The sequence below is a fragment of the Cricetulus griseus genome, chromosome 4 (genome assembly GCF_003668045.3).
Source record: "Cricetulus griseus strain 17A/GY chromosome 4, alternate assembly CriGri-PICRH-1.0, whole genome shotgun sequence".
Taxonomy (NCBI): Eukaryota; Metazoa; Chordata; class Mammalia; order Rodentia; family Cricetidae; genus Cricetulus; species Cricetulus griseus.
Window position 1 is genome coordinate 96,495,597 of NC_048597.1, and position 23,400 is coordinate 96,518,996.

At 45.7% G+C, this 23,400-nt stretch overlaps 1 protein-coding gene across 1 annotated transcript in view; it reads right to left on the reverse strand.

The window, feature by feature from the left end:
* Positions 1-652: 652 nt before the first annotated feature.
* Srrm4 (serine/arginine repetitive matrix 4) overlaps positions 653-23,400 on the reverse strand; it is a 149,101-nt gene continuing 126,353 nt past the window's right edge. Inside the window, exons 9-13 of the mRNA XM_035443262.1 lie at positions 13,866-14,170; positions 6,150-6,353; positions 3,555-3,665; positions 2,803-2,931; positions 653-1,156 (exon numbers count right to left, since the gene is read on the reverse strand). Coding sequence (XP_035299153.1) covers positions 865-1,156; positions 2,803-2,931; positions 3,555-3,665; positions 6,150-6,353; positions 13,866-14,170 — 1,041 coding nt within the window. The 3' untranslated portion in view covers positions 653-864. The remainder of the gene's footprint in view (positions 1,157-2,802; positions 2,932-3,554; positions 3,666-6,149; positions 6,354-13,865; positions 14,171-23,400) is intronic.

A 23,400-nucleotide genomic window follows, 5' to 3' on the forward strand; every position in this document is an offset into this window, starting at 1 on the left:
GGCGCCAACTGGAGGGCAAGGGCAGACTGGCTGGCGCTGGGGGCTGGCTGCTAGCCACAGCACTGGGAATGCTCAGCAGATGGTCCCGTGAAATCAGGTTGGTGCCAGCTACTGGGGATGAGGCAAATTTGGGAAGTAGGGCTATAGCCCAAGGTACGCTGACTGTTTCACCTGCTCCTTATCCCTGTGGGGTCACAAGGCCCTGTGTAAGGGTCTCCACTAAGCTAAAACCTGCTGGGGTCCCTTCTCTGACCAGGCTGGCATATTTGGAGGGCAAATGGCCTGACTCTTTGCTGTTATAACCAAGAGAACCCATCTCCAATACTCCCGGCATCCACCACCAGCACTAGCATCTACCTCCCCTGCTGATATTTGTTTTCTCCCAGCAGGACCCGGGGGCTCCCAGCTCCTATGTTGGAAGGTAAAAAAGATCTGAGCTCTTATCTTGGACTTCACCCTTGCTCTCCTCTATTCCCAATACTGAGGTCCAAATGTGCAGCCATGAGACTGAAGCGGGGGGGGGGGGGATTGACCCTGGCCTCCTGTTAGCAGTGGATGAGTGGAACAGAGATGTCGCCACGTGTCTTGGCCAGGCCCAAACTTTTGAATCATGGGTGATAGCTTTCCACAGGTGACCCTCTCCAATGGCCCAGCAGGACTCTCAGGATGGCGCTGGTAGAGGTTCCTAGCAGCTTGGAATAGGAGTCCCTGTATCCCATTCCACCTTCCCAGGAAAGCATAGAAGACAGGAGCCAGGAGGCCTCTGTCGCCAGGGAGCCGGCATGAAGAGCAGGTAGTAAAGGAAACTGACAGAGTACTGAGGGGTCTTCCTGGTGGGCAGCTGGCTCGAGGGAGGGCCCTTGCTTAGCGCCTCGTGCTGGCATAGCTTTCTGCTGAGCTGTAGCTCAGGCTCCGACTCCGACTGCGGCTCCGGGAGCCGAGGCTGAGACTGCGGGAGCTAGAGCTGCGGCTGGTCCGCGTCCTGCTCCGGGTCTGGCTCCTGCTGCGGCTCCGGCTCCGGCTGGGACTCCGGCTTCGGGAGTAGCTGCGGCTGGCGGAGCGGCTGCTGCTGCTGCTGTACCAGGAGGAGGCGCTGCTGAGGCTGCTGGATGAGGAGGGGCTGGGTCGGTAGTAAGGGATGGGGCGTTTGCGGGCACTGCAGAGATCAGAGATAGGAAGCGGTGAAAGCTCAAGCTTCCCAGGGAATGCAATGTCCTCCCATCCCCCGGTCTCTTGGGAAGAAAAAGAAAACCAGAACAAAACAAAACAAAACAAAAACCAACACCAAATTCCTCCATCTCTTCTCCTCTCATAGTTCTTAGATTAAAGAAAAAGCGTGCCTTAGTACTATTCTATCCTGAAAAGGCAATAATGTCACAAAAAAAAGGGAAAGAAATCAACAAATCAGGCCTCCAGCTCATAGTTTCCAGTTGGCAACAGCGTCTGCATTGACACTTTAATTGAAGTTTTATTTTGCTATTTTTACTTTTACTAGAAAATTCTATTTCTAGTAGATTCTATTTCTAGGAGGGAAAGGCTGTTTTTTCCATTTACTGTAGTATATTGTTTCTTTTTAAAAAATAAGTGCATTGGGTGTGGCTGTGTGTGTGTGTGTGAAAAGGGACATATTGAATTTAAGAAAATGAAATACGTCCATGACCAGCTAACCAGCAGCATGCATAACCAGTAACAGATTCTCATGGATGCCCAGATGCTGGATAAAGAGCACGGTGGACCATTTGAGCAGGCAACTCTATCCATTACCCAGGGGTCCCCAGTTCTTGTCCTGCCTCCTGGTCCTGGCCAGGGGGAATACAATGGGCTTCCAGGATCCCTTCCCTGTGGGTCTCTAGGATGAGTGGAGGTGTCTGGAAAGATAACCTAGCCTGGGGGCAACATCCAGCCATTCTCCCAGCTTTCAAGGCCTGAGAAATTCAATTTCTCTCACAGCCTTTACTCTCTCTCCCAACAGCTTTTCTCCTCAGAGATCTTAGTTGTCACGGGTCACATCTTCCACCCATTCTGACCATTAAGTCAATAATGAGAGAACACAGTGTGTCTCATGTTTACATTTACAAGGCAAGGTCACATCTTTTTGTCCCCTTTCATCTCCACATGACATTCCTGGGAGTTATGCCATGTTTTTCTGGTGAGAAAACAACCCATAGGAGGGGGAAGTCTCTAGGTTCCCTAGGAAACCAGGTCTTAACTTAAAATCGGATGAAGTCTCCTCCATTCGCCATGGCTCTATTTCAGTCCTTGGAAATCCCAGCAATATTATTTGTGCTATCTGAACTTGGTTCAAGACATAATCATGAATAGTTTAATTGTAACCTGGCATCTAAGTGTGCTAGGGTGAAGGGCTACCTTGACTCAGGTTGTCTGGGTTTCTAGTCTCTGTTTAGTCCCTCCCCTCCCCCCTTTTCCTAGCCTTCTCCTTTTGGCTTATCAGTACCAGTTGGGTTCCTAGCCTCCAGGACACCTCCCAGGCTATACATTACTCCTCAGATTGATCCATTGTCTTTCCCTGAGACTCCAGGGTAAGCTCAGTCCAATTACTGTCTGGGTCCCTTCCCCACCAAAGCCTAGCAGATTGAGAGCTTGATAAAATTCCATACTAGGGTAGGCTTTGAAAAACAAAAACAAAAAACAAAAAACAAACCCCATCATTTTAGGGGGTAGAATGGACATCCTGGAGCTCCCACAATCCTTAAATCCCATTCTCAGCTCCAAGGTCTGCATGGGAGGATGTGACAGTGGGGTGAAGGTTGGAAGCAGGCAATCCCTGCTTCAGAGTCTCACCTGGTTATCCTTCGAGCCTCCAGGTGGCTTGGGGAGTCTCTCCGGCGCTTCCTCATGGGCGAGTAGGACCGTCGTCTCCTGCGTGCACGTTCTCGGGGCTGCAATTCCTTCTCACCATACTTGGGGTCCCTGAAGGGGCGCAGCAGCAGGATGGGGGTTGCTAGGTAACTAGGGTTGGCTTTTCTGCAGATGTGTAAGACTCTTAGCTGTCCCCCGCCACCCTACTGAGACTGGCCTTTGCCAGGGGCTCCAAAGACGACAGGGAATCTCACCCACTTTGGGAAGAATATTATTAGATGAGCACCATGGGCCAAGAGGGGCATGCACAAGAGTGGTATTGTCGTGTGTTGTGTGTGTGTGTGTGTGTGTGTGTGTGTGTGTGTGTGTGTGTGTGTGTGTGTGTGTAGGCACAAAGGTTGGTGGGTGAGGAGGACCATATCAGAGGCTCTGGGGTGGGCAAGAATTGGGGCTGTGAGTGCAGGGGCGAGAGGAAACAGTGTGCAGGGAGATGGAGCCTGTGGGTGTGAAAGGGCAGTAGGTCAAAGCGTGTATTGGGCCTTGTTGTCACTCTCGATTGGACAAAAAGGACTGCAAGAATTCCCGTCCCCACCTCTCCAACGCCAGGAATTGGGCAGGGTTTGGGAGACTGGTACAAAGAGGCAAGGCCAGAATTTAGGGTCTGAGTAAAGCAGTGTGGCCCAGGAGGCAGGATCCATCCTGGGGGTGGGGTGGCGGGTGGGAAGATACGATACCTGCTGGGGCTGTAGCGAGAATAGCTGGGACTGCGACGAGACCTAGAACTTCTGCTGGGCGGGCTCCTTTTGCCAGATTTGGAAGAATAGCTGGGAGAGCGAGAGTAGGACCTGGGGAAGAGGGAAGAGGCCCTGAAGACCTGCGTTAGGGTTGTGCAGACGGCTAAGCCTCTATGCACCTGGCCCCCAGGTGGCGCTCCTTTCCTTTTCGTAAAGGACCCTGGCCGGGAACCAGAGAATGAAATCCTCTCCTTTTTGATTAATATTAATTAATAATAATACGAACAACCCCCTGTTATTTACTGAATGCTTATTGTCCTGGCCACTTTTTCTTTGTGATGTCTTGGACACATGATTCCATTACTCTTGGCTTCTGTTTTCTGATCTGCAAAATGGGGTAGTAGTACCAACCTTACAAAGTTGGCTGTGAATCCAAATTAGAGCAAACCACTGATAATACTGGTATATATACTAAGTGCCAATTAGCCGCTACACTGGAGACATTAGCTATGACTATTATACGTTTTATTATGTGCCAGGCATTGAACTTTTTTGAAAGTGCATGTGTCTTACTTAATCTTCAACATATCCTAGGGTTGGAACTGTTACTAATTTCAAAGACACAGACAGACAATGGAATTTTATCAGTGTCACACAGCTAGTGGACACATGAATCCAAGAGTGTCTGGCTGCAAAGAACTTTTGACTTCTTCAGATTATGACAGTCCCATCCCCCCACCCATGATTTTGTCTTTATATGGCTTCGTGAATGGATTAAAAACATTAAGACGTGGAAAATTCTATAAACAAGTAATTCATAAGTTTAACATTTCAAACCATCCAGAGTAGCATGGGAAAAGTGCTGTTGTCCTGTTTTACCCTACCTAGGAAGTGGATTGTTTCTTTGTGCAGAGTTTCCATGCTGCATAGGCTACTTGCCTGTTACTAAGTAGCCTTCTTGTGATCACAGGATCATAGTAAATATGTGTAAGCAATCCTTATTTACTTAAAAATGGTCCACAAGAGAGTAGTGATTCTACTAACTCATACATGTCAGAAAGAAGCAGTGACATGCTTACACTAAGTGAGTGTATGCATTCTCCATTCAATAAGAAAGAAAGGAAAAAAAAAAAAAAAAAAAACCCAGAGGCAGAGTGTACTAAGATATGTGGCAAGAACAGAGATCTCCAGGAAACAGAAGGAGAGCAGAGCTCATGTTAATTTTGCTACAACACCTCACTCACATTGAAAATACTTGCATCATAGTGCATGATGCGTGCTCTAGTCACAAAGGGAGATGGACAGTGTTGTTATAGGGTTTGGTACGTATCCAAGGGTTTGGCTACAGGCATCCACTGGGGATCAAGAACCATACCTCCATTGGACAAGAGGGAGAGAGCACCTCTTGGGGATGCATCTCAATTACTAGCCCTGTTGTTCACACTTACTCTCCCTCTTTCACTACTGATGATCCATCCAGCTCTTGGAGAATATTATGGGGGAAGGAATAACTCATTCTTATTGAGTGCAGTTGTTCCCCCACCAAGTGTCCTGCCAGTTTGCTCTTTGCATTAGCACTGAGAAATCTTATAGAAAAAAAAAAACATAAGTAAGTGCTGGTTTTGAAATTACCAAGCAAGGAAGCAACTGAATTTTTATTATATGGTTGAGGAAGAGGAACAATCAACTTGCTGTTTGAATTTTTTGTTTAAAGAGGGAAGCTGGGCTCAAGGAGACCGTGAGGGTTGGGTTAGATGGGCTATTCCAGTTCCTGAGATCTCCTGTCTGTATGTTTTAAAAAAGGAGCTTTACCAGGTTACTATACAAGGTAACCAAACAATACCAATGGCTATTGAGATTGGGAGATAAAATACAAAAACAGTTGCACTTCTTCTCTCTATCTTGCATAACCCCTGAAATGTAACTCTGTAACTCCTCTCACTAAGGGAGAATTTTCTGGGTCTTATGACTTACTGTGGCTAATAAAATAGCAGGAGGGATGGAATGTTACTTAACGCTGAGAAGTAAGGAAGCCTTGTACCTTGTATATATATATCCCTCCCTCCTTTTCTTTCCTTGTCATTACCTTGTGTACAAGCAGATAGGCCTGCTAGCTGATGAGAGACAACACAGAGCAGAGACAACTAATCATTGGATGGCTTTCAATTCCCAGCCCCCAGCCTACTCACCATCTGGTCAAAAACACATGAGGGGGCTGAGGACAGAACCAGCCAGCTGAGCCCAGCATAAATTGTTAATCCACAGAGTTACAGAGACCAAGTAAATGCATTTTATGTGAATGATGATGTTGGTTACTTTTTATGCAGAAGAAGTTAATTGATACCTCATCCTCATGCCAACACAAGCAATAACAGTCAATGCTCCTTGTGTTCTAAGTGCTTGCACCCTAGGAATGAGCCACTGGGCCACTGAGCCACTGCATTCCTATTATTTTTATTTTTCACAGAAGAAAACAGGAGCTCAGAGATGTTGACTGTCTTTCCCAAGATTGTCAGTAGCAATGGCTGGAGCAGATATTCAATGTCAAGCCTGACTTGACATACAGCAGGTCAAACGTTGCAAAGACATACTCACCTTTTTTCAGAGGAGGTGGACCGGCTCCGGGTATACCTGGGGGAAGCTCTGTGGTTTGGGGACCGGGAAGAGGGACTGGAGGATCGAGTGCTGGTGTAGGAGGAGCTACGGGAGCACTCTTTGATGGGGGAGCTCCGGGCTGTGGATGGGACCAAACTAGACTTCTTCACCTCAGCACACTGTAGACATGGAGACTGAAATCCTCTGCAGGAGGGAGAACATCTGTCATTACCCAGCTGCCCTTGCTCTGGAGGTATCTTAACCTGATGCTTCCTCTACCACCTTTGACTAGGATAGAGTCAGTATCCTCAATTCCTTTTTTCACCTCCCCTCTTTCTGGGAAGAACTGCCAGGTGACAGAATTTAGAAGGGCAGAGATAGAAAAGATGAATGATATCTAATCAAGAATAGTATTTAATTCAATTCAGCATCCCCCAGGTAGGGGACACATACCACACTGGGGGCTACTTCAGAGTATTCCAGGAGGTCCTTGTGGGCACAAGGCTAAACAACATCAAATCATGTGATGATCAAATCATGTGGTGAGAGATTCCTTCCATCCCCTTTCTTGTCCTTGTTCAGTCCTTCTGATTGCATGGATGAGAAAGCCCTGGCTGGGTGCTAGTGGGTTTTTAACACCCCAAACACTATGTAATCTCCCCAAGATAAAGGAACAGGCCTTGGAGTCAGAACCTTGAGTAGGGAACTGTAACTGACCATAGTTAGATAAACTGTCTTAATCATATTATTACAGGTACTTTCTGTTTAGGACCTATTATGTTTCAGAAAGGTAAACACACTTCCATGCAGAAACAGGCATATGACCACAATAATCGAACCAGGGAGAGTATAGTTTAAAAGAATCAAGAAGGTGACCCTTGGTTAGCTAAGTTTGGGCAACTTTGATGTAGCCACCCACTTTGCAGATGGAGAGATTGTGAGATCCCAAAACAGGTGGATGGAGGCTTCTTCATGATTAGACAAAGGGTAGGTAGTCTTTGTTTCACAATCTCTCTTTTCTATTGCCATTCTGAATTTCTTCTGAGGTCCTTGTGAAGACAAGTTCAATTGATTAGGCCAAGAGTCGACTTCCAATCACATTGATGTAGTTTGAAAACTATCACGAATCTTGAAAGATTCAGGATAGACCTGGAATCTGCTCACCTCTTTAGTCTTGGCTCTTGACCCTAACAGGTGTCTCCTCCCAAACAAAACATCCTATTCTGTCCTTTGTCTCTAGACCTTAGAATATGTTAGCCTCTGAACTCGTCTTCTCTCTTCTTGTCACCTAGCCATTGCTCTACACATGGCTCTGGCTGTAATTGACCCCATCTTCTCTGAAAAGCCTGTTAGGACAGTCTCTCTTCCCCATTCTGGGTCAATGGTCTTTTGTGAGTTGCCATGGCCCCTTCTGCCTAGCCCTACTCTATCCATACATGACTCCCTGGGTCTTTTGATTCCATGTGTTTTCTGCCCTGGATATTGAGCTCACTGGGAAAGGACAAGTGCCCTCCCACCCCGGACTCTATATCCTCTACACATGGCTTGTCACGTGTCATCTGTAAGTCATCGAGTCTGTGTCTGGGGCTCTTCACAAGCATCATTTCATTTAATCTTCTATGTAACATTATGTATCTGGCCCTACTTTTATGATCAAATTATGGAGAAGGCTTGGAAGGACTACTGACTTGCTCAAGGTCACTCAGAGTTCCAAACTTGGATCTGTCTAGCTGTACACACACACACACACACACACACACACACACACACACACACCCCTGTCACCTCTCCAATTCATAACCCTCTGTGTCTGTGGTGCCCTTGACTTCCAACTCATATCTCTTCACTAAGCCCATATTTATTGAGCCCTTTGTCCATAGCTGGCAGGACATAAATACCCATGATTTCACCATCATTTACATTCCAATGTGAAAGGCTGGTTCTAAATTATTTAATTTGGCTGTCTATGTATATCAAATGAAGCAAGTAACAGCTATATCTTTTAGAGTTTGGGGCATGTTTTAGAGAGAGGTCCGAATTGGAATGCTGCTATTGCTGTGTATTAACTGAATTTGTCTGAGTCTGTACCTCAGTTTCCTATCAGTTATAATAATGCCTGTTACAAAAAGACACTAATAGGACCCGAGGAAAGCTATGCATGGGAAGCATTTTTTTCACTGTGTCTAGCATGCTATCTGCCTTTTTAAATAATTAAAACTAATACCTTTTCATTATTATTATTATTATTATTATTATTATTATTATTATTATTGGTTTTTTAAGACAGGATTTCTCTGTGGCTTTGGAGGCTATCCTGGAAATAGCTCTTGTAGACCAGGCTGGCCTCAGACTCACAGAGATCCACCTGCCTCTGCCTCCCGAGTGCTTGGACTAAAGGCATGCACTACCACGGCCTGGCTTCATTATAATTATTCCTGCCTTTTCTCTCGATCCTCCTAAACCACAGCACTTTAGATATGTGGCAGCCTTCCTCTCCCATGTGGGAACTTAACTGTCTGCCCTTGGAGATACTGACATTTGCACTGACCCAACTCTGGCTCCCAGCAAGTGTGGGTGTGAGCTGAGGATAGGGATATCCCAGAGCAGGCAAACCAGCGGCCTGACTACATGCAGACCCAAGCTGTTTGTCCTGCTCTGAAGCCTGGCTAGGCCTTGTGTTGGAGATAAGGGACACTCTGTCCTTGAAGCAGTTGTCAGCTGCTTCCATGTTTGAGCTGTGTGGCCATCATTTGGAAACCTTGGCCACATAGAACAAAGGTACCTTTGAATCCCCAGCAGGAGGAAAACCCCAGTGTTTCTCTGGGTAGAGTATGCTAGCCAACTCCCCCCACCTATGTGCCTAGTGAATTATAAACTCATGAAAAGGGGCCCTGTCATGTGTGTATAGAAGTGGATGTATGTTTTGGGGGAGGTACAGGCTGATGCCAGAAATCTTCCTCCATCACTCTCTTTCTTCTTTGAGGTGGGGTCTCTTGGTTAAATCCAAAGCTTACTGATAAGCCTAGTCTAGCTAACCAGATTGCTCTGGGGATCCCTGGTCTCTGCCTCCAGAGGGTAGAATTCCAGGCAGGCCATCATGCCCACCTGACATTTACATTGCTTGCTTGGCAAGCATTTTAACCGCTGAACTATCTCCCCAGTTTCGATTTGTTGTGATCCCTTGAGTGACAGAATAGTTGGCGATGAAATGATGGATTTGTCATTGACTTGTAAACAAATGTGGCGATATATTTTCAGAAGGAAAAATGCAGGCAGCAAGCATGGCACCAAATGAAAAGAACCCTGCCTCAACTAATTATTATTATAATTTAGAGACAAATAGTATTCTAGAATAGAGATACACCACAGTTTATTCACCTAAAAGACATGGCTGCCTCCAAGTTCTAAAAAATATGGACAAACCTCCTACAATCATATATAAACAGATTTTTGGGGGGTTTGTGAATATGTTTCAATTTATTTTGGTCAGGACTATGGTATGCTTTTGAGCAACAGTGACTTAAATGAGGTTCATGGTAGACTATCCCTGAGACTCTTGGTAGGTGAATTGGCATCTATTTTTGTCCCCTCCCTCCATCCCTCCCTCTTGATAGCAATACTCTAGCTTTTCCTGCAGACATCTGGCTCTAGCCTGTAACTTGGCACCTTCTGGGCCAGAGAGACTGGTCTGAGGAGACAAATGACCTAAGCTGAGCCAAGCAGAGCCAGTAAGCTCTGGTTTTGGTAGTTTTGTTAAGATTTTTATGGGGGAGGAGTGGGGGCAGTCTGCTGGCTGGTTGGAGACACAGGTGTTGAGCCTATCTGAAAGTCTGGGAGGGTCTGCTTGAGAATGAAGCCTGTAGGGAGCCGTCCCTGCATTCTCCATTACAAGATGGCGCCTGCATCCGGCAGGCACCGAATGTAAACAAGATTATTGCGCAGGCGCTGGGTAATTTTCCATTCCTTGATCTCTGCCTATTCCGTGGCGTCATATGGCCGGATGAGCTACAGCCAATCATAGGGTAACACGTCCCAGGCGGCGGCTGCCAGCCTTTATTAGGGGACGGGATTCTTAGCTCAGGGTCTCCGCTCTGGTAAGCTTATGCTCTCCTCTCAAGACGCATTAAAGCTTTCCTGCAGAAGGATCCGAGTGTCCCGTGTATGATTTCTTGCTGGCGAGGAATACAGAGCGGGCGCGGGACATATGGTGCCGAAACCCGGGAACATGTGAACATTTCCAGCACCTCGGAGACCCCTCTAACGAGGCGGATTCAGAACTGCAGGGTGGTAAATTCGGAGAGGTATGATTTTTCTGGACTTTGGCTTGGGAATGTTGCTATTGTGGGAGGTTAATATAGAGGCTTCTATGCTTTTACTAGGAGCTATTTTGACTTTTCTCACTGTTGTAGCAATCTTAAAGAAGTCCAGAATTACATATCAGAAACCGAATGTGGTGAGAGATGGGGCGCGCCTAACAATAAAATATAAGAAAAAAGGACCTCCCGGGATGTCTAGTGACAAGGGAGTGAATAATTTGTTAAGAAAAACAGCAACAAATAAGAAAAAAGGACCTCCTGGGATGTCTACTGACAAGGGAGTGAATAATTTGTTAGATGATTCTATAAATAAGTTTAAAGCTTTAAATCTTGATAGCTCTAATGACTCTAAAAGCTCAAGAGATAAAGTTTTAGAGGAAACAGCTCAGCTAGATGAAAAAGAAACAAAAATGGAGGGAGAGAAAATAGGAGATAACCGATCACACCCCGGTAAATTTAGGAGAGATGAGGACTCAAAACCTAGCCTCTGCCCTGCAACGAAACTGGAAGCCTTGGAGCTGAGCAGCTCAGACTCTGAGATTTTAGACTCTAGCAAGAAAACAGAGCTAGAGAAAGAAGCAGCACGATACCACCCCGATAGATATCGGCTGCCAAAAATGCCAGCGGGTGTGCTTCCATCAGCACCCCCACTATTTGGAACCGACTCCTTCTTACCATCAGAGGAGCGGAGAAAATTGCAGATGGCTTTCCCAGTCTTTGACAGGGGAAAAGGCCGCACATGTTATTCAAAACTTCTTAGAGGCCTGGGGTGCCTGGGAAAAGCCTCATATCCTAAAGATGCTCAAGTAATTTATGTATGCTTGTTTTAAAATGTTCTATTTCCTGGTACGGCCATTTTGTAGCTGGTCACATGACTGACGGTAGCCATTTTGCTAAAGTTAAAAAAAGGATACTTAGACCGCCATCTTAACTAAAGGTGACCGCATGGAAATTAGAAGTACCATCTTAGAAACAAGTTTTTCAGTTAAGATTTAAAATGTTAATGCTTCTATATATTACAGAAAGACCTTAAGGGAATTTAAATTTCTTTTTAAAACCAGTTTTCAAATGTTTAATTTTATTAATGTTTTTACTTAAAGAGCTTCAATTTAGAATTATTTTTAAGCAAAGCCTGACAATGTAAAGTTCTTGTTTTGTAAAAGATGCTATTATGTTGGTAGCACACACCTTTAAGCTCAGGGTGTTGGTGACACACACCTTTAAGTTTTGGGCGTTGGCGGCATACGCCTTTAATCCCAACACTCGGGAGTAAGAGACAGATGGATCTTTATGAGTTCAAGGCCTGCCTGGTCCGGCAGATCGAATTCCAGGACAGGCTCCAAAGTCACAAAAAAGACCTGCCTCAGAAAGAAGTTAAGCTACTGTTTAAGAAAGTTCAGCTGTATTACAGAAATAAGACTTTACCTAGCCACCTGTATGCTTCTTAAAAACAGATAATGGGCCGGCTTATACCTCTCAAAAGTTCCAGCACTTCTACAGACAGATGGAAATTACCCATCTAACTGGCCTACCTTATACAAGGCATTATGGAACGTGCCCATCGCACACTTAAGTCTTATTTAATCAAACAAAAGGAGGGAATGGGAGCATCCTTACCCTCGGTGCCAAGAGTTGCAATATCCATGGCACTCTTTACCCTTAATTTTCTAAACACCGACGCTCAGGGCCATACAGCGGCCAAGCGTCATACCTCAGAACCTAAAAGGTCTAAGGAGATGGTAAAATGGAAAGATGTCTTAACTGGTCTTTGGAGAGGCCCGGATCCTATTCTCATAAGATCCAGGGGAGCGATATGTGTTTTTCCACAGGATGAAGAGAATCCCCTGTGGATCCCGGAAAGACTCACCCGAAGAGCCCCTTTGGACCCTCAAAAGTCGGAACTCCACCCTCTCCCCGGGAGTTGAGAGCCGCTATTATCCAGATTAACTCCTGTCCTTGACGGAGAGATTGTCATCATAGATAGCTTCAGCTGTCTCCTATTTTAAGGAAATGGGTGGAGGTGGGATTGTTTGGTGCAGCCGTTTGCTGCGGATTGATGTTGCTTCTCTGGCTGGTCTGTAGGCTCAGGGCTCAAACTAAGAGAGACAAGGTGGTTATCGCCCAAGCGCTTGTAGCTTTGGAACAAGGGGCTTCCACTGATATTTGGCTAACTATGCTTAAGCAATAGGCCGCTGGCCAGACAGCTCTTGCACACCCGGAGCCTAGGCTCATTGCACAGGGTAGAGTGTCTGGTCTGGGCAGCCCAATGAGGGATGCTGAGCAAAGGCATCGCACAGAGTTGCCTATTATACAGGCTTCTCTGGGAGGTACGTTGACCTGCATAAGGGTTACCTGCCCTGAGACTCCCTTTCCCAGAAAAACGGCAGAGGACAGGTCGAGAGCGCTTCGGGTCAAGCTAACAGCCTGATGGCGACTCTTGTACACAGTCTTAATATTTGATTTTGGGAAGGTTCAACCTCTGCCTCTATCCCTCAACATTTGGGTGACCTATTTGCTTGTAATAATATAAAGCCTTTTCATTAATTAATAAAAAAAGGGGGATATGTAGGGAGCCGTCCCTGCATTCTCCATTACAAGATGGCGCCTGCATCCGGCAGGCACCGAATGTAAACAAGATTATTGCGCAGGCGCTGGGTAATTTTCCATTCCTTGATCTCTGCCTATTCCGTGGCGTCATATGGCCGGATGAGCTACAGCCAATCATAGGGTAACACGTCCCAGGCGGCGGCTGCCAGCCTTTATTAGGGGACGGGATTCTTAGCTCAGGGTCTCCGCTCTGGTAAGCTTATGCTCTCCTCTCAAGACGCATTAAAGCTTTCCTGCAGAAGGATCCGAGTGTCCCGTGTATGATTTCTTGCTGGCGAGAAATACAGAGAGCGTGCCTGCCGGATGCAGGCGCCATCTTGTAATGGAGAATGCAGGGACGGCTCCCTACAGAAGCCAACAGTGTGGGAGCAGAACTGAGAGGTCAAATTCAAAAGATAAAGATGAAGTAGCGCATTTTGAATGCCTGGGTCCAGCTGTACCTGAAGTGTGTGTGTGTGTGTGTGTGTGTGTGTGTGTGTGTGTGTGTGTGTAATTTGTTTTGTTTTTTCCAGACCATGTTTTCTCTGTGTAGCCTTGGCTGTCCTGGAACTCACTCTATAGACCAGGTTGGTCTCCAACTCACAGAGATCTGCCTGCCTCTGCCTGCTGAGCGCTGGGATTTAAAGCATGCGACACCACCTCCGGGCTAGATATATTCTTTTTAATCAAGCTAATTTTAATGGCATGTCCTTTCTTGTGAGAATAAAGACGCCTGGGAAGGTAGGGCACTGTGATGAGAGAGTAAGAAAGTGACGCTAAAGTGTGGGACCCTCCCACATCCAAATACACTGACCTTGACTCACTGCTCCTGCAGGTGGGAGAGACATTTTCCAAAACAGCCCCCTTGTTCTGGGGGGAGGAGGTGGTGAAGGAGTTCCCTGAATCGGAAGTGTTGCCGCAGTTGAGGTCCCGACTCTTGCTCAGACCCCCACCGGGGCTCCCCTTCTCTTGGCCCCGCGACCTGGCTGAGCTGGTTTGCGTGGAAGGCGGTGAGGATGTGTCATTGCCTGAGTCGTACTCCTGCGAGCGCCCTCGGGAGGCGGTGAGCGGGCTGGTTGATTTGCTAAAGAGGTCAGCAGCAGACCCCGACCCAGAGATCTGAAAACAAAAAGACCCGTCGGACACTGCTGAGCTCCGGGCTGTGTGTAAGTAACCAAGAATGTTAACCATCATGAGTCACTGTAACGAAAGCAAAGAGAGAGGGGAGAGAGGAGACGCCAAAAAACAAAAGCACAAATTCCTGAAAGAATTCCACAGAAATAGGAAACCTCTAGATTTTTTTTTTTACCCCCTGCTAGAATAACTGGAAGATTTAGGAGTCATGCAGGGAAAAGGCATGCGATCCAGATTAAACAAAAGTAAAAGGAAATTATACAGAATGTAATCTCTAATGAACTCAAACAAAAGAGACAAATCAATAGAAACGGGGAGGGCTGTAGACACCCTTAACTTCAAACAATAATAAAAATAAAGGAACGGGAAGAAGAATAAAAAAGAAAACGGGCTACAGGCCTCAAAAATTATATCTTGGAAATTAAAAACACAAGAGGGGATAAAGGCAAATTTTAAATTTCAACCCAAATCCTCAACTAACTTTTTTTTTTTTTTTTAAAGAAAAAGTTGCCTGAGTAAAACCTTGAACAAATGTCATGTGGGTCAAAGAACCAAAGATGAGAATTGGTTTCTTTCTTTCTTTTTTTCTTTCTTTCTTAAAAAAAATAGTCAAGGTCGAAAACTGACATTTGAGTAATTTCCAACTAAAGGAGTCAAGAGAGGGAGGGGCCAAAATAAATGTAAAGTCAAATAGTCTGGCTGAAAAACAAACAAACAAACAAACAAACAAAACGAAACAACAAAACGAGTCTCTACAGGCATTTGTGCGCGTCCTTCTCCCTCGAAGGAGGTAGCTAAGCATCCTGAGTGGCTTCTAATAAATTCTCTCATGTCTTTGCGGATTACGTCACTTACCAAGCAAGGACTCCTCCTTTAGTTAGGAAAGGTGTAAGAGAAAGGGAAGAGCGGGCAACGTGAGTCCATCATCAGAGTCGTAAATGACAAGAAAAAACACACACCTTCCTGCACAACCTTAACCTTTGCCCTGAACATTTGGCTTTGGGGTACTCAGGGCTTTGAGCGAGGATGTATCTCACTCGGGGATACCTAACTTCATTCACCTCACCAGTCCCTTCCTGCCCAGGTTGGGTCGCTAAAACCTTCACTGCATTGGTACCTGGCGCTATGGACGGAACAGTAGAGACCTAACCGTGCACTTCCAGGGACACTGGGGAGGGAATATGTGGTTATGACTGAGATTTAGAAGGACCTTGGACATCAGGGCATGAAGACATGCCTCAGAGTCCTGTTTGGGGGACTGGCCTAGGAAAATGGAGGGATTTAGGGGGATGTGGAGAATTAGCCCTTGGGAAGGGGATTCTATGCTGAGAATATGTTTTTCTTCAACATTCAGGTCCGGCTATGGCTGAGAAGTCACAGTAAATTTGCTTCTGGCTCCTGATGTTGTACCATGTTCAGTCTTGGGCAAGAGGGATCCTTGCCCTGGACTTTTTCCAGCAATACATCTCTATGGGGAGGAGAAATCGGTGTGATCAAGAGGTCACTATCTGGAAACCACACCTCCAGACCACTCACTCCAGGGTACATGGTTTCTCCAAATTCTCTATTTCAATGGTTCCCGAGCCTCCTCTGGAGTATACGCTTCCTCTGTAGATCTGTTTTTCCCTAAGCAAACTATGTCTCAAATGGGCCATCTGGACAGAATCTGCATGATCAGGCTCAGGTTTCCAAGTGTCTGTGTGTATGAGATCCATCATACTTATTGGTGACAGAGGTAGGAAGCCTGAGACCATTCTTGCTCACTGCCATATTGTGTTCTAGTGTCGGGAAGGGCCTAGCATTCTGAATTCAAAGGAAACTTTTCTACCACCATGAAGGCATGCTTGCCTCAGCCTCTCAAAAGAGGACATACTTTATGACTTTTTGACTTTACTTGTGAGCATTTAGACATCTTGGCTAAGTCCTATAGTCTGGCCCTGGGTTTTACACATACTAGAAAAGGTTTTCCCATATTAAAAAGAAATCTACTTTTCCCCAACTTTATCCCCTACTTTGTAGACTTGCTAGAGAGGTGACACATGAGCTTTCTTAAGAAAACATGTCTGCGTTGAGGGAGAGATGTGGACATCTGGTACTGCGAACCCTGATGGCTTGAAATGCCAAATCCTGGGGCTAGGAGGCAGGGCTTTCTTTCTGGTTTCTCCCAGGAGGCTTTGCACATGGGCAAGGTAATGGTCTAGCCTGAGCAAATCCTGTCCAGTGTAGCTTCTGCCTTGAATGATTAGCTGGCTACCTTTGCTTTGAAGGTGGCACCTCAAAATAGGTGGCCAGGCAGAATTTTCTAGAGACCTCTTTTCATATATCTACAGACTCCATTCCCATTGGGCTCCTTATAAATTGGATGACGTTTCTTTTCCACCCCTGATGTCCGATGGTCCCATGAACATTTCCTTGATCACCTCTATCAGGAGTGAGAAACACCATGATGGGAGAGCTATATCTGAGCTTCCAGACTGGGGTTTGGTTCAGGGAAAGGATCAAGGGATTTTTGATCTGGAGTGCATGATGGGGTGGCCAGTGTATCAGAAAGTAAGCCAATCTTAGAGACTTCAAGGGCAAGTGACTGGGAGTTTAATATGGTATCTTATAGCTTGCTCCCTGAGGCATCTTGACTGGGTTTTTTTTCTTCCAAGGACTTTCTCCTGGCACTGACAATGAACTTACAAACATTTGTTTTCCTGATGTGTGATGGTTCCCTGTGAGCAAAGATTTTGAGTATGAAGTCTCTAGGATGATATATATATATATATATATATATATATATATATGGGGGACCTTGCCTTCTGAACACACTCTGCCCCACATGCTGAGCCCGTAGGGATTTTTTGCAGAGTGTCTCCACCTGGCTATAACTTATGCACATATGGCGCTGCATAGAATGATAATTTTCATCATCAGGAAATAGAGAGAAAGCCCTGCTGGAATGCTCTCACTGGGCGAGAACACCAGGGTGCACAGACCTACTGCTCCCCCCACTTGTTTAAAAGTCCCATTCCTTTGGTGGAATTTAAGCTCACTGACATGAATTACAGTGTTTGTTTTTTACAATTCTTTACAAGCCTGTAGGGCCTACTTCATTAAACCAACCCCTAGAACCTCACACACCACTCTTCTGTGCTTTCCCAAGTTGCCTTCCACACTCCATGCTGACCAGCATGTGTTCTTGGATTTGCTCACACATACCACACTCCCATGTCCAGGTCATTTACACAACCTGTTCCCCTGGAAAACATAATACTCTTTCTTTCCCTCCCATCTATCACCTCTGGTCACCCAGACCAGGCTAGCACAACACTGTGTAATTAATTAATTAATTCCACCAACCACTTGCTCCAGATTAAATGCCTTGTTACTCAGCAGGGGCAGGCTTATTTGACTGCCTATCTCTTTGCCCACTTGCTGAGGGCAGGGGCCGTGGCTGGTGCGGTGTTATGCACAGGACCCTCTAGTGCCTGCCTCAGGGTAGCTGCTCAGCAAATGTTGCTTAATAACCCAAGCTCTTCCATGGTCCCTCAGGAGCTACGGGGACTCAATCTTTGGTAGAGGTCCCCATGTGACCAGTAAATGGTGGAGTCTGCTCAGAAGAACCATCTTTGGAGAGAGGACTAATTTAGATCATTATCAAAACAGGTCCATAAAAGTCCTGGGTTTGAAGCAAACTTAAGGCCAAGGATTTCGTCTGGGCCATGATGAGAAGAGGTGTTCCCCCTTGGTTTCTCTCTCCGTCTGGGTTCTCTCTGACCCAGAGGCTCTGCCCACACATTCCCACCAGCAGGTGCTCCAGATCTCAGGGGAAGATTTTGAGACCCTTAGAGCCTCCTGAAGGAGACAAGCTACAATGGCCCGGCTCACTTTCTTTTGTTTGCTCTGCTACTTTGGAAGGTCAGGTTGAAAGAGGTACCAAGAGTCTGGAAATTGGTATACAAAGGGCTGTTAGCTTCAATTCTGGCTATGTCCCTCAGGCTCATGAATTTCTCTTTAAAGTCATCTCTTAAGAACCAGATAAATCAGAAACTATCTACACCAGTCTCTGGAGCAGTCCGGCAGACATAAGGATTGAGTGCTTGATCAATGGAAGCTTGGCGGGCTTTCACTTCTGGCTTGCTTCCTATGACATGGTTAGCATCACCTACTGCCCCCATTTAGTACATGCCCCCTTTATCTGCCCCATTTAGAGGATATTCTGGCAGGGGAAAAGAGTCATCTGGAGATATTTCAATTTTTTATTCATGTGAACACTGCTTTAAGTCTTGATGGACTCTGTTTATACTTTTAGGTGTCTTTGGAGGCATGTGTCCTTTAATAATCTCCTAGCCCTAGACTCCACCTTCTTCAGAGGGTTCAGTTCACTCTAAAAGAAGAGGGGTGAAGTCACAGTGGCATAGCCAAAGTCAGAATGAGTCCTAGGGGAGAGGGCAGGTGGAATCAGGAGACTGAATGCTGTGACAATGGAGGCACCTGTCTTCTTGCCTGTGTCCTCTCATCTTGGAACATCTCCTTCATAACAGATATTCCCCATGGCACACAAGACACAAGAAGTCCCCACTCAACATCATCACGATTGGAGGTTCCTATTTGTTCCTTGGTGACACATGTTTGAACCAACAGCCCTCTCAAAATCCGTATTTGAAGAGCTCTTCCTCTGGTAGGGATGTCTATGTGTTCAGTGTCTTCTGATCATGTATAACTGGCTGTAAAATGGCCCCCAAGTCTCTCACAAGCAGAAATTACCACAGACCCATCACCATATGGTAATAATGGCCCCACAATGCCAAGGACCCCCAGAACTCTCATACTATGTATGATCTTCTTCTTTGGTTTGCTATCACCTTTTCCTCCAGCTCAACCTTAATCCTTCCTATTCCGTCCTTAACAAATCTGATCTCTGGTGGCAAGAAAATTGAGCTTAGGAGTTGGTCAATTACCAGGGAAGCCAGTCATCTCTAACCCAAACCCCCAGAAACTGAGACAAGAATTTGAGGGTTGATGGATAATTTTGAGAGACAAAGGAATTACTTGTAGAGAAGAGAGAATAAGAGGCAAATGAGAGGAGCCTGTAAAATGTTCAAAGGGGCAGTGAAGCTTAACCCCAAAGAGAACTTTGGGAATTTGTGTAGAACATGTATCTCAGATTTAACATGAACCCAAGAGAGAGGGAAGCTGGGTACTTATGAACCAGACATTTAATACTCATGAGAAAGACTGTCTCAAGGGATGCCAATTCCCTTTTGTGCTCAGACTGCCAAATAGGGCAGGCAAAGTGGGCCTTGGCCACAAGAGGATACCATCTGGAAGCTGGCAGTCAGCTGTGTGCACTGAGTTAGGGACAATGGGGGATGTATGGAAAGTGCTTCAGTATATCAAGTTGATCATGGAGAAGTGTTGAGCCAACTTGCACTGTCTCACAGCTAGGCTTTCTCTAACCCATTTAGTGTGTTTAAAAATAAATGTGAATGAATTTCCAATGTATGATGATCAGTGAGGGTTCACACAACAACCCCACTTGTGGTTCCTATTGAACAACTAGATCTGGACTCATATTCACTGGAAATGCCCATTTCTGGGTCCATTGGAATTCCTACTATTCATGCCTACTAGCTATGGGGCTCTTGAGATATTTGAAACCTTTTCCCCTAAAAGTCAAATGCTACCCCGATCCCTCAAGAAGCAACATGAACGCGGTATCCCTGTTCTGTTTTGTTTCTCCCTTTTAGAACTATGAAATGCAACACACTTCTTTCCCATCTCTTAAAATCCTTGTTGGACTATTATTAATAAAAGGAACCAGGAGACTAGCGCCCATAAACCACAGACTCTACAGTGATGACAAATGCTTCCCTTCTGGGTCACAAAAGGTACCCCCAGCTATTCATTTATTGCTCCTATTTATGTATATGAACACGCTTGTAGAACTCAGAGGCCAACATTGGGGGTTTTCCTCAATCTTATTTTTCCACCTTATTTTGTGAGGCGGGGTCTCTTCCTGGACTTTAAGCTCACCAGTTCAGTTACATTGACTGACCAGCAAGCTTCAAGGATCCTCTTGTCTCTGCTTTCCCAGTGCTGGGGTTTACAGGCAGGTGTTATTGTTACAGCCCTGAGAGGGAAAGGTATCCTGGCAGTTGAGAGCTAAGAAATAACACAAAGTCACTGGTGGCCCAACAAACCTCACACAAGAGATTCATTGGGAGGGAAAAACCCAGGAGGGTGGCTGCCTCTGCTTGGGTGAGATGCAACAGAGAACCAAGCAGAAGACAGGGTTTATATAGAGCTTCTTGGGTGCAGGGCAGAACTTTCCAGGCTGGGGATTGGTGAGATTTCAAGTCCAGAGCTTGGATTGAGCCCAGGGATTGGTTGGATTTCAAGTCCTGAGCTTGGGCTTTTTTTACTCTGTAGGATGGAGTGGGGCTGGATATCCCCCCTTGCAGACTAGGGCAGCTAGAGTGTTCTGTGGGTGGAACCTTGTGGTTGGAGGTCCTGCCCTAGCCACACCATGCCTAGAGAGGCTTAGTAGCCAGCTTTGTATGTGCTTACTGGCTACTAAACTCAGGACCGCATGCCTGTGCAGTAGGTGCTTTGCCAACTGACCCATCTCTGCAGCCCATATTCGTCATCATTATTGGACAGATTGCTTTTCACGAATTCATACCCACTGAAGGAAGAGGCTAGCAAATGCTTTCTCTTTACTCTTCCACCACTCCCTACAACATAAACCCTCCAAATTCTTTTCTTTCTTTCAGTCTTGAGCTCACCCCATCCCCTTGTTCCTTAACACACTCAGTGTTAATGCTTGGGCTTCTCTAATAATTAATTAAATCCCCTCACCAGGAGCTCCAGTTTCCCTGCATTTCTCTGGGAATCTCTCAGCCCTCCAGGGGAGCCGGCACAGTTATTTATTGTTTTTGTTTCAAATCATTATTTAATCAAGAACAGAGAAGGGGAAAGGCAACCTCTCACTTACACTTCAAAATTTAATTTCGGCTGAATTCCGAGATCAAGAGGCAGCTCGGCCTAATAGGTTACAAAAATACAATCAAGAAGAGAATTTCAATTAAACTGAACAAGTCCATTTATGGGACTTCAAATGGCCCCGTGGAGAGCGGCAGCTATAAATTTCCTTTTTTTGCTTCTCTGCCATATGGGGAGCTGGGAAATCTCACGCGCTACAAGGCAGAGCTTGCAACTAGAGGGTCCTGCTCATTCCTTAAGAAAACAATCCCTTTGTTTCTCTAAGACAGCAGGGTTATTTTCCTTGACGACATCCTTCTTTCTTTGACACTAATTAGGAAGACAGCAAGAGAATGGATTCGTTGACCTGTGGAGGTTCATCTGGGAAGCGAGGGAAGAGAAGAGGAGGGCAGCTGCAGAGAGATTGATTTTCTGGGGATAAAGAGAAGTCAGAGTTCCTAGGATTGGGGCACCCCCAGGCTGTGCACTGCTGCTGACATGGTGATGGGGGGTGTAGTTGGCCTCCTCCCACCTTCCCTTTCTGTAGGACTCTGAAAGGAATGGCAGCTAGCTCCCCCTTTCTCTGGAGCCTCACAGAGGTCTCCCTGTGTACCAGCATACAGCACCCTCCCTGTAAACTTTGTTAGATGCTTCCCTGAAACTCAGGTTGAAAGGGAAAAAGTAAGCTCAATAAATGAGTTTTGCATCCAGGTGAATTTCATTCAGTTTAAAGACGCCATTCAGCGCCCCCACCCCCACCCCCTCCCCGCCCAAGGTGATGTCCTTCCTACCTCTTCTGGTGGTGCAATGTCTCTTAGCTGATAAAAATAAAAATAAAACAAAAAGACTTAAAAATTGATTTTCCTTGCTGGTATTGTTTCTTCTTTGCTTACACAGAAAAGAAATGTCAACTATGTTATGTCATTTCTCATCCCCGAGGCTCCAAGTGTCGCCTCTCTCTTCTGGACTGTGTTCCCTCTCCCAGTGAAGAGCTTGGATGGTAAGTCTCCCGGGTGAGAGAGCAAGGCAAACCTGGGTGAATGAGCATGGGTGGAGGAGTCCATGGTCAGAATTTGCCATGGCTAGTCCTCAGCCTCACCTTCCCTGTCTAGAAAGAAGAGGCACAAGTCCATCCTGTCTTTCCCCAAAGGTTGCTGTCAAGTTTGCTGCTGGATTCTGAGGTCAGAGGTCATTGTTGGGTTTCTTTGTAGTAAGTCTTTAAAAAGCTTCTGAGGAAAAAAATCATATTGGCAACTACTGTACATATGACTCTAGATTCCAAGCCTTGAGATGAGTTTCACAAGCAGATGCCTGGTTCATGGTAGGAGTGCAAAGTTATTCTTATTAATATTGCTACTATTACTATTATGATTGCTGTGTGTATGTTAAAGTATGTTGTGTGTATGTTTGTGTACCTGTTCATGCTCATGTGTGTGGGCATGTGTGTGGAGATCAGAGGTCAGTATCAGATGTCAGGTATCTTCCACAATGGTCAATCTCCACCTTTTATTTATTTATTTACATAGGGTCTCTCAATGAACCTGGAAGTCACCTGCTCAGGTAGACTGGCAAGCAAATCTCAGGGGTCACAGTGCACACCACTGTGCTTGGCTTTTATGCGGATGTTGGGGATCTAAGCCTAGGTTTGGGGTAGCTGACTGAGTTGCCTCTCATGTTCTTAGTGCATATTTAAGTAAGTGGATAGATGCCTTATCTCATGCCACCATCATATTGACCATGTAAATAGGATAAGATAATTACCCTGAGGTACAGATGATGATATTTACATGTAGTTAAGTACATGGGTCTCCCGATCAGGCTCTCTGGCTTAAAATTTGAGCTTCTACAAGTAGCTGCCTTTTGTCTGATCTTTCTAGGCCACAGGGTACTCATTCTATAGTAGACATGATGTGTCTCTTGAACTTATATAATTAAAAACATGAGACAGTGATCTGGTACATAGTAGGTACTTAGAGAACATAGTTTTCAATGTTATCCACGATGTCACAGGGAGATGAGATCTTCTCCCAAGCCCACGTCTTAATCACAGACACTTTTTCGCCTTCCATCTTTGACAGACTCCACATTCTCCTTTTGTCTGTTGGCATCTGTGCAACACTTGACACATAAGCCATATATGACTGACTGCCCTTGGCCCTGATGACAGTACAAGGAGGCAGGAAGAGGTGGCCTGCCCTTCTCCATGGTTCTGATTCACTCCTTTTTCTAGATCCCCTCTGCCATTA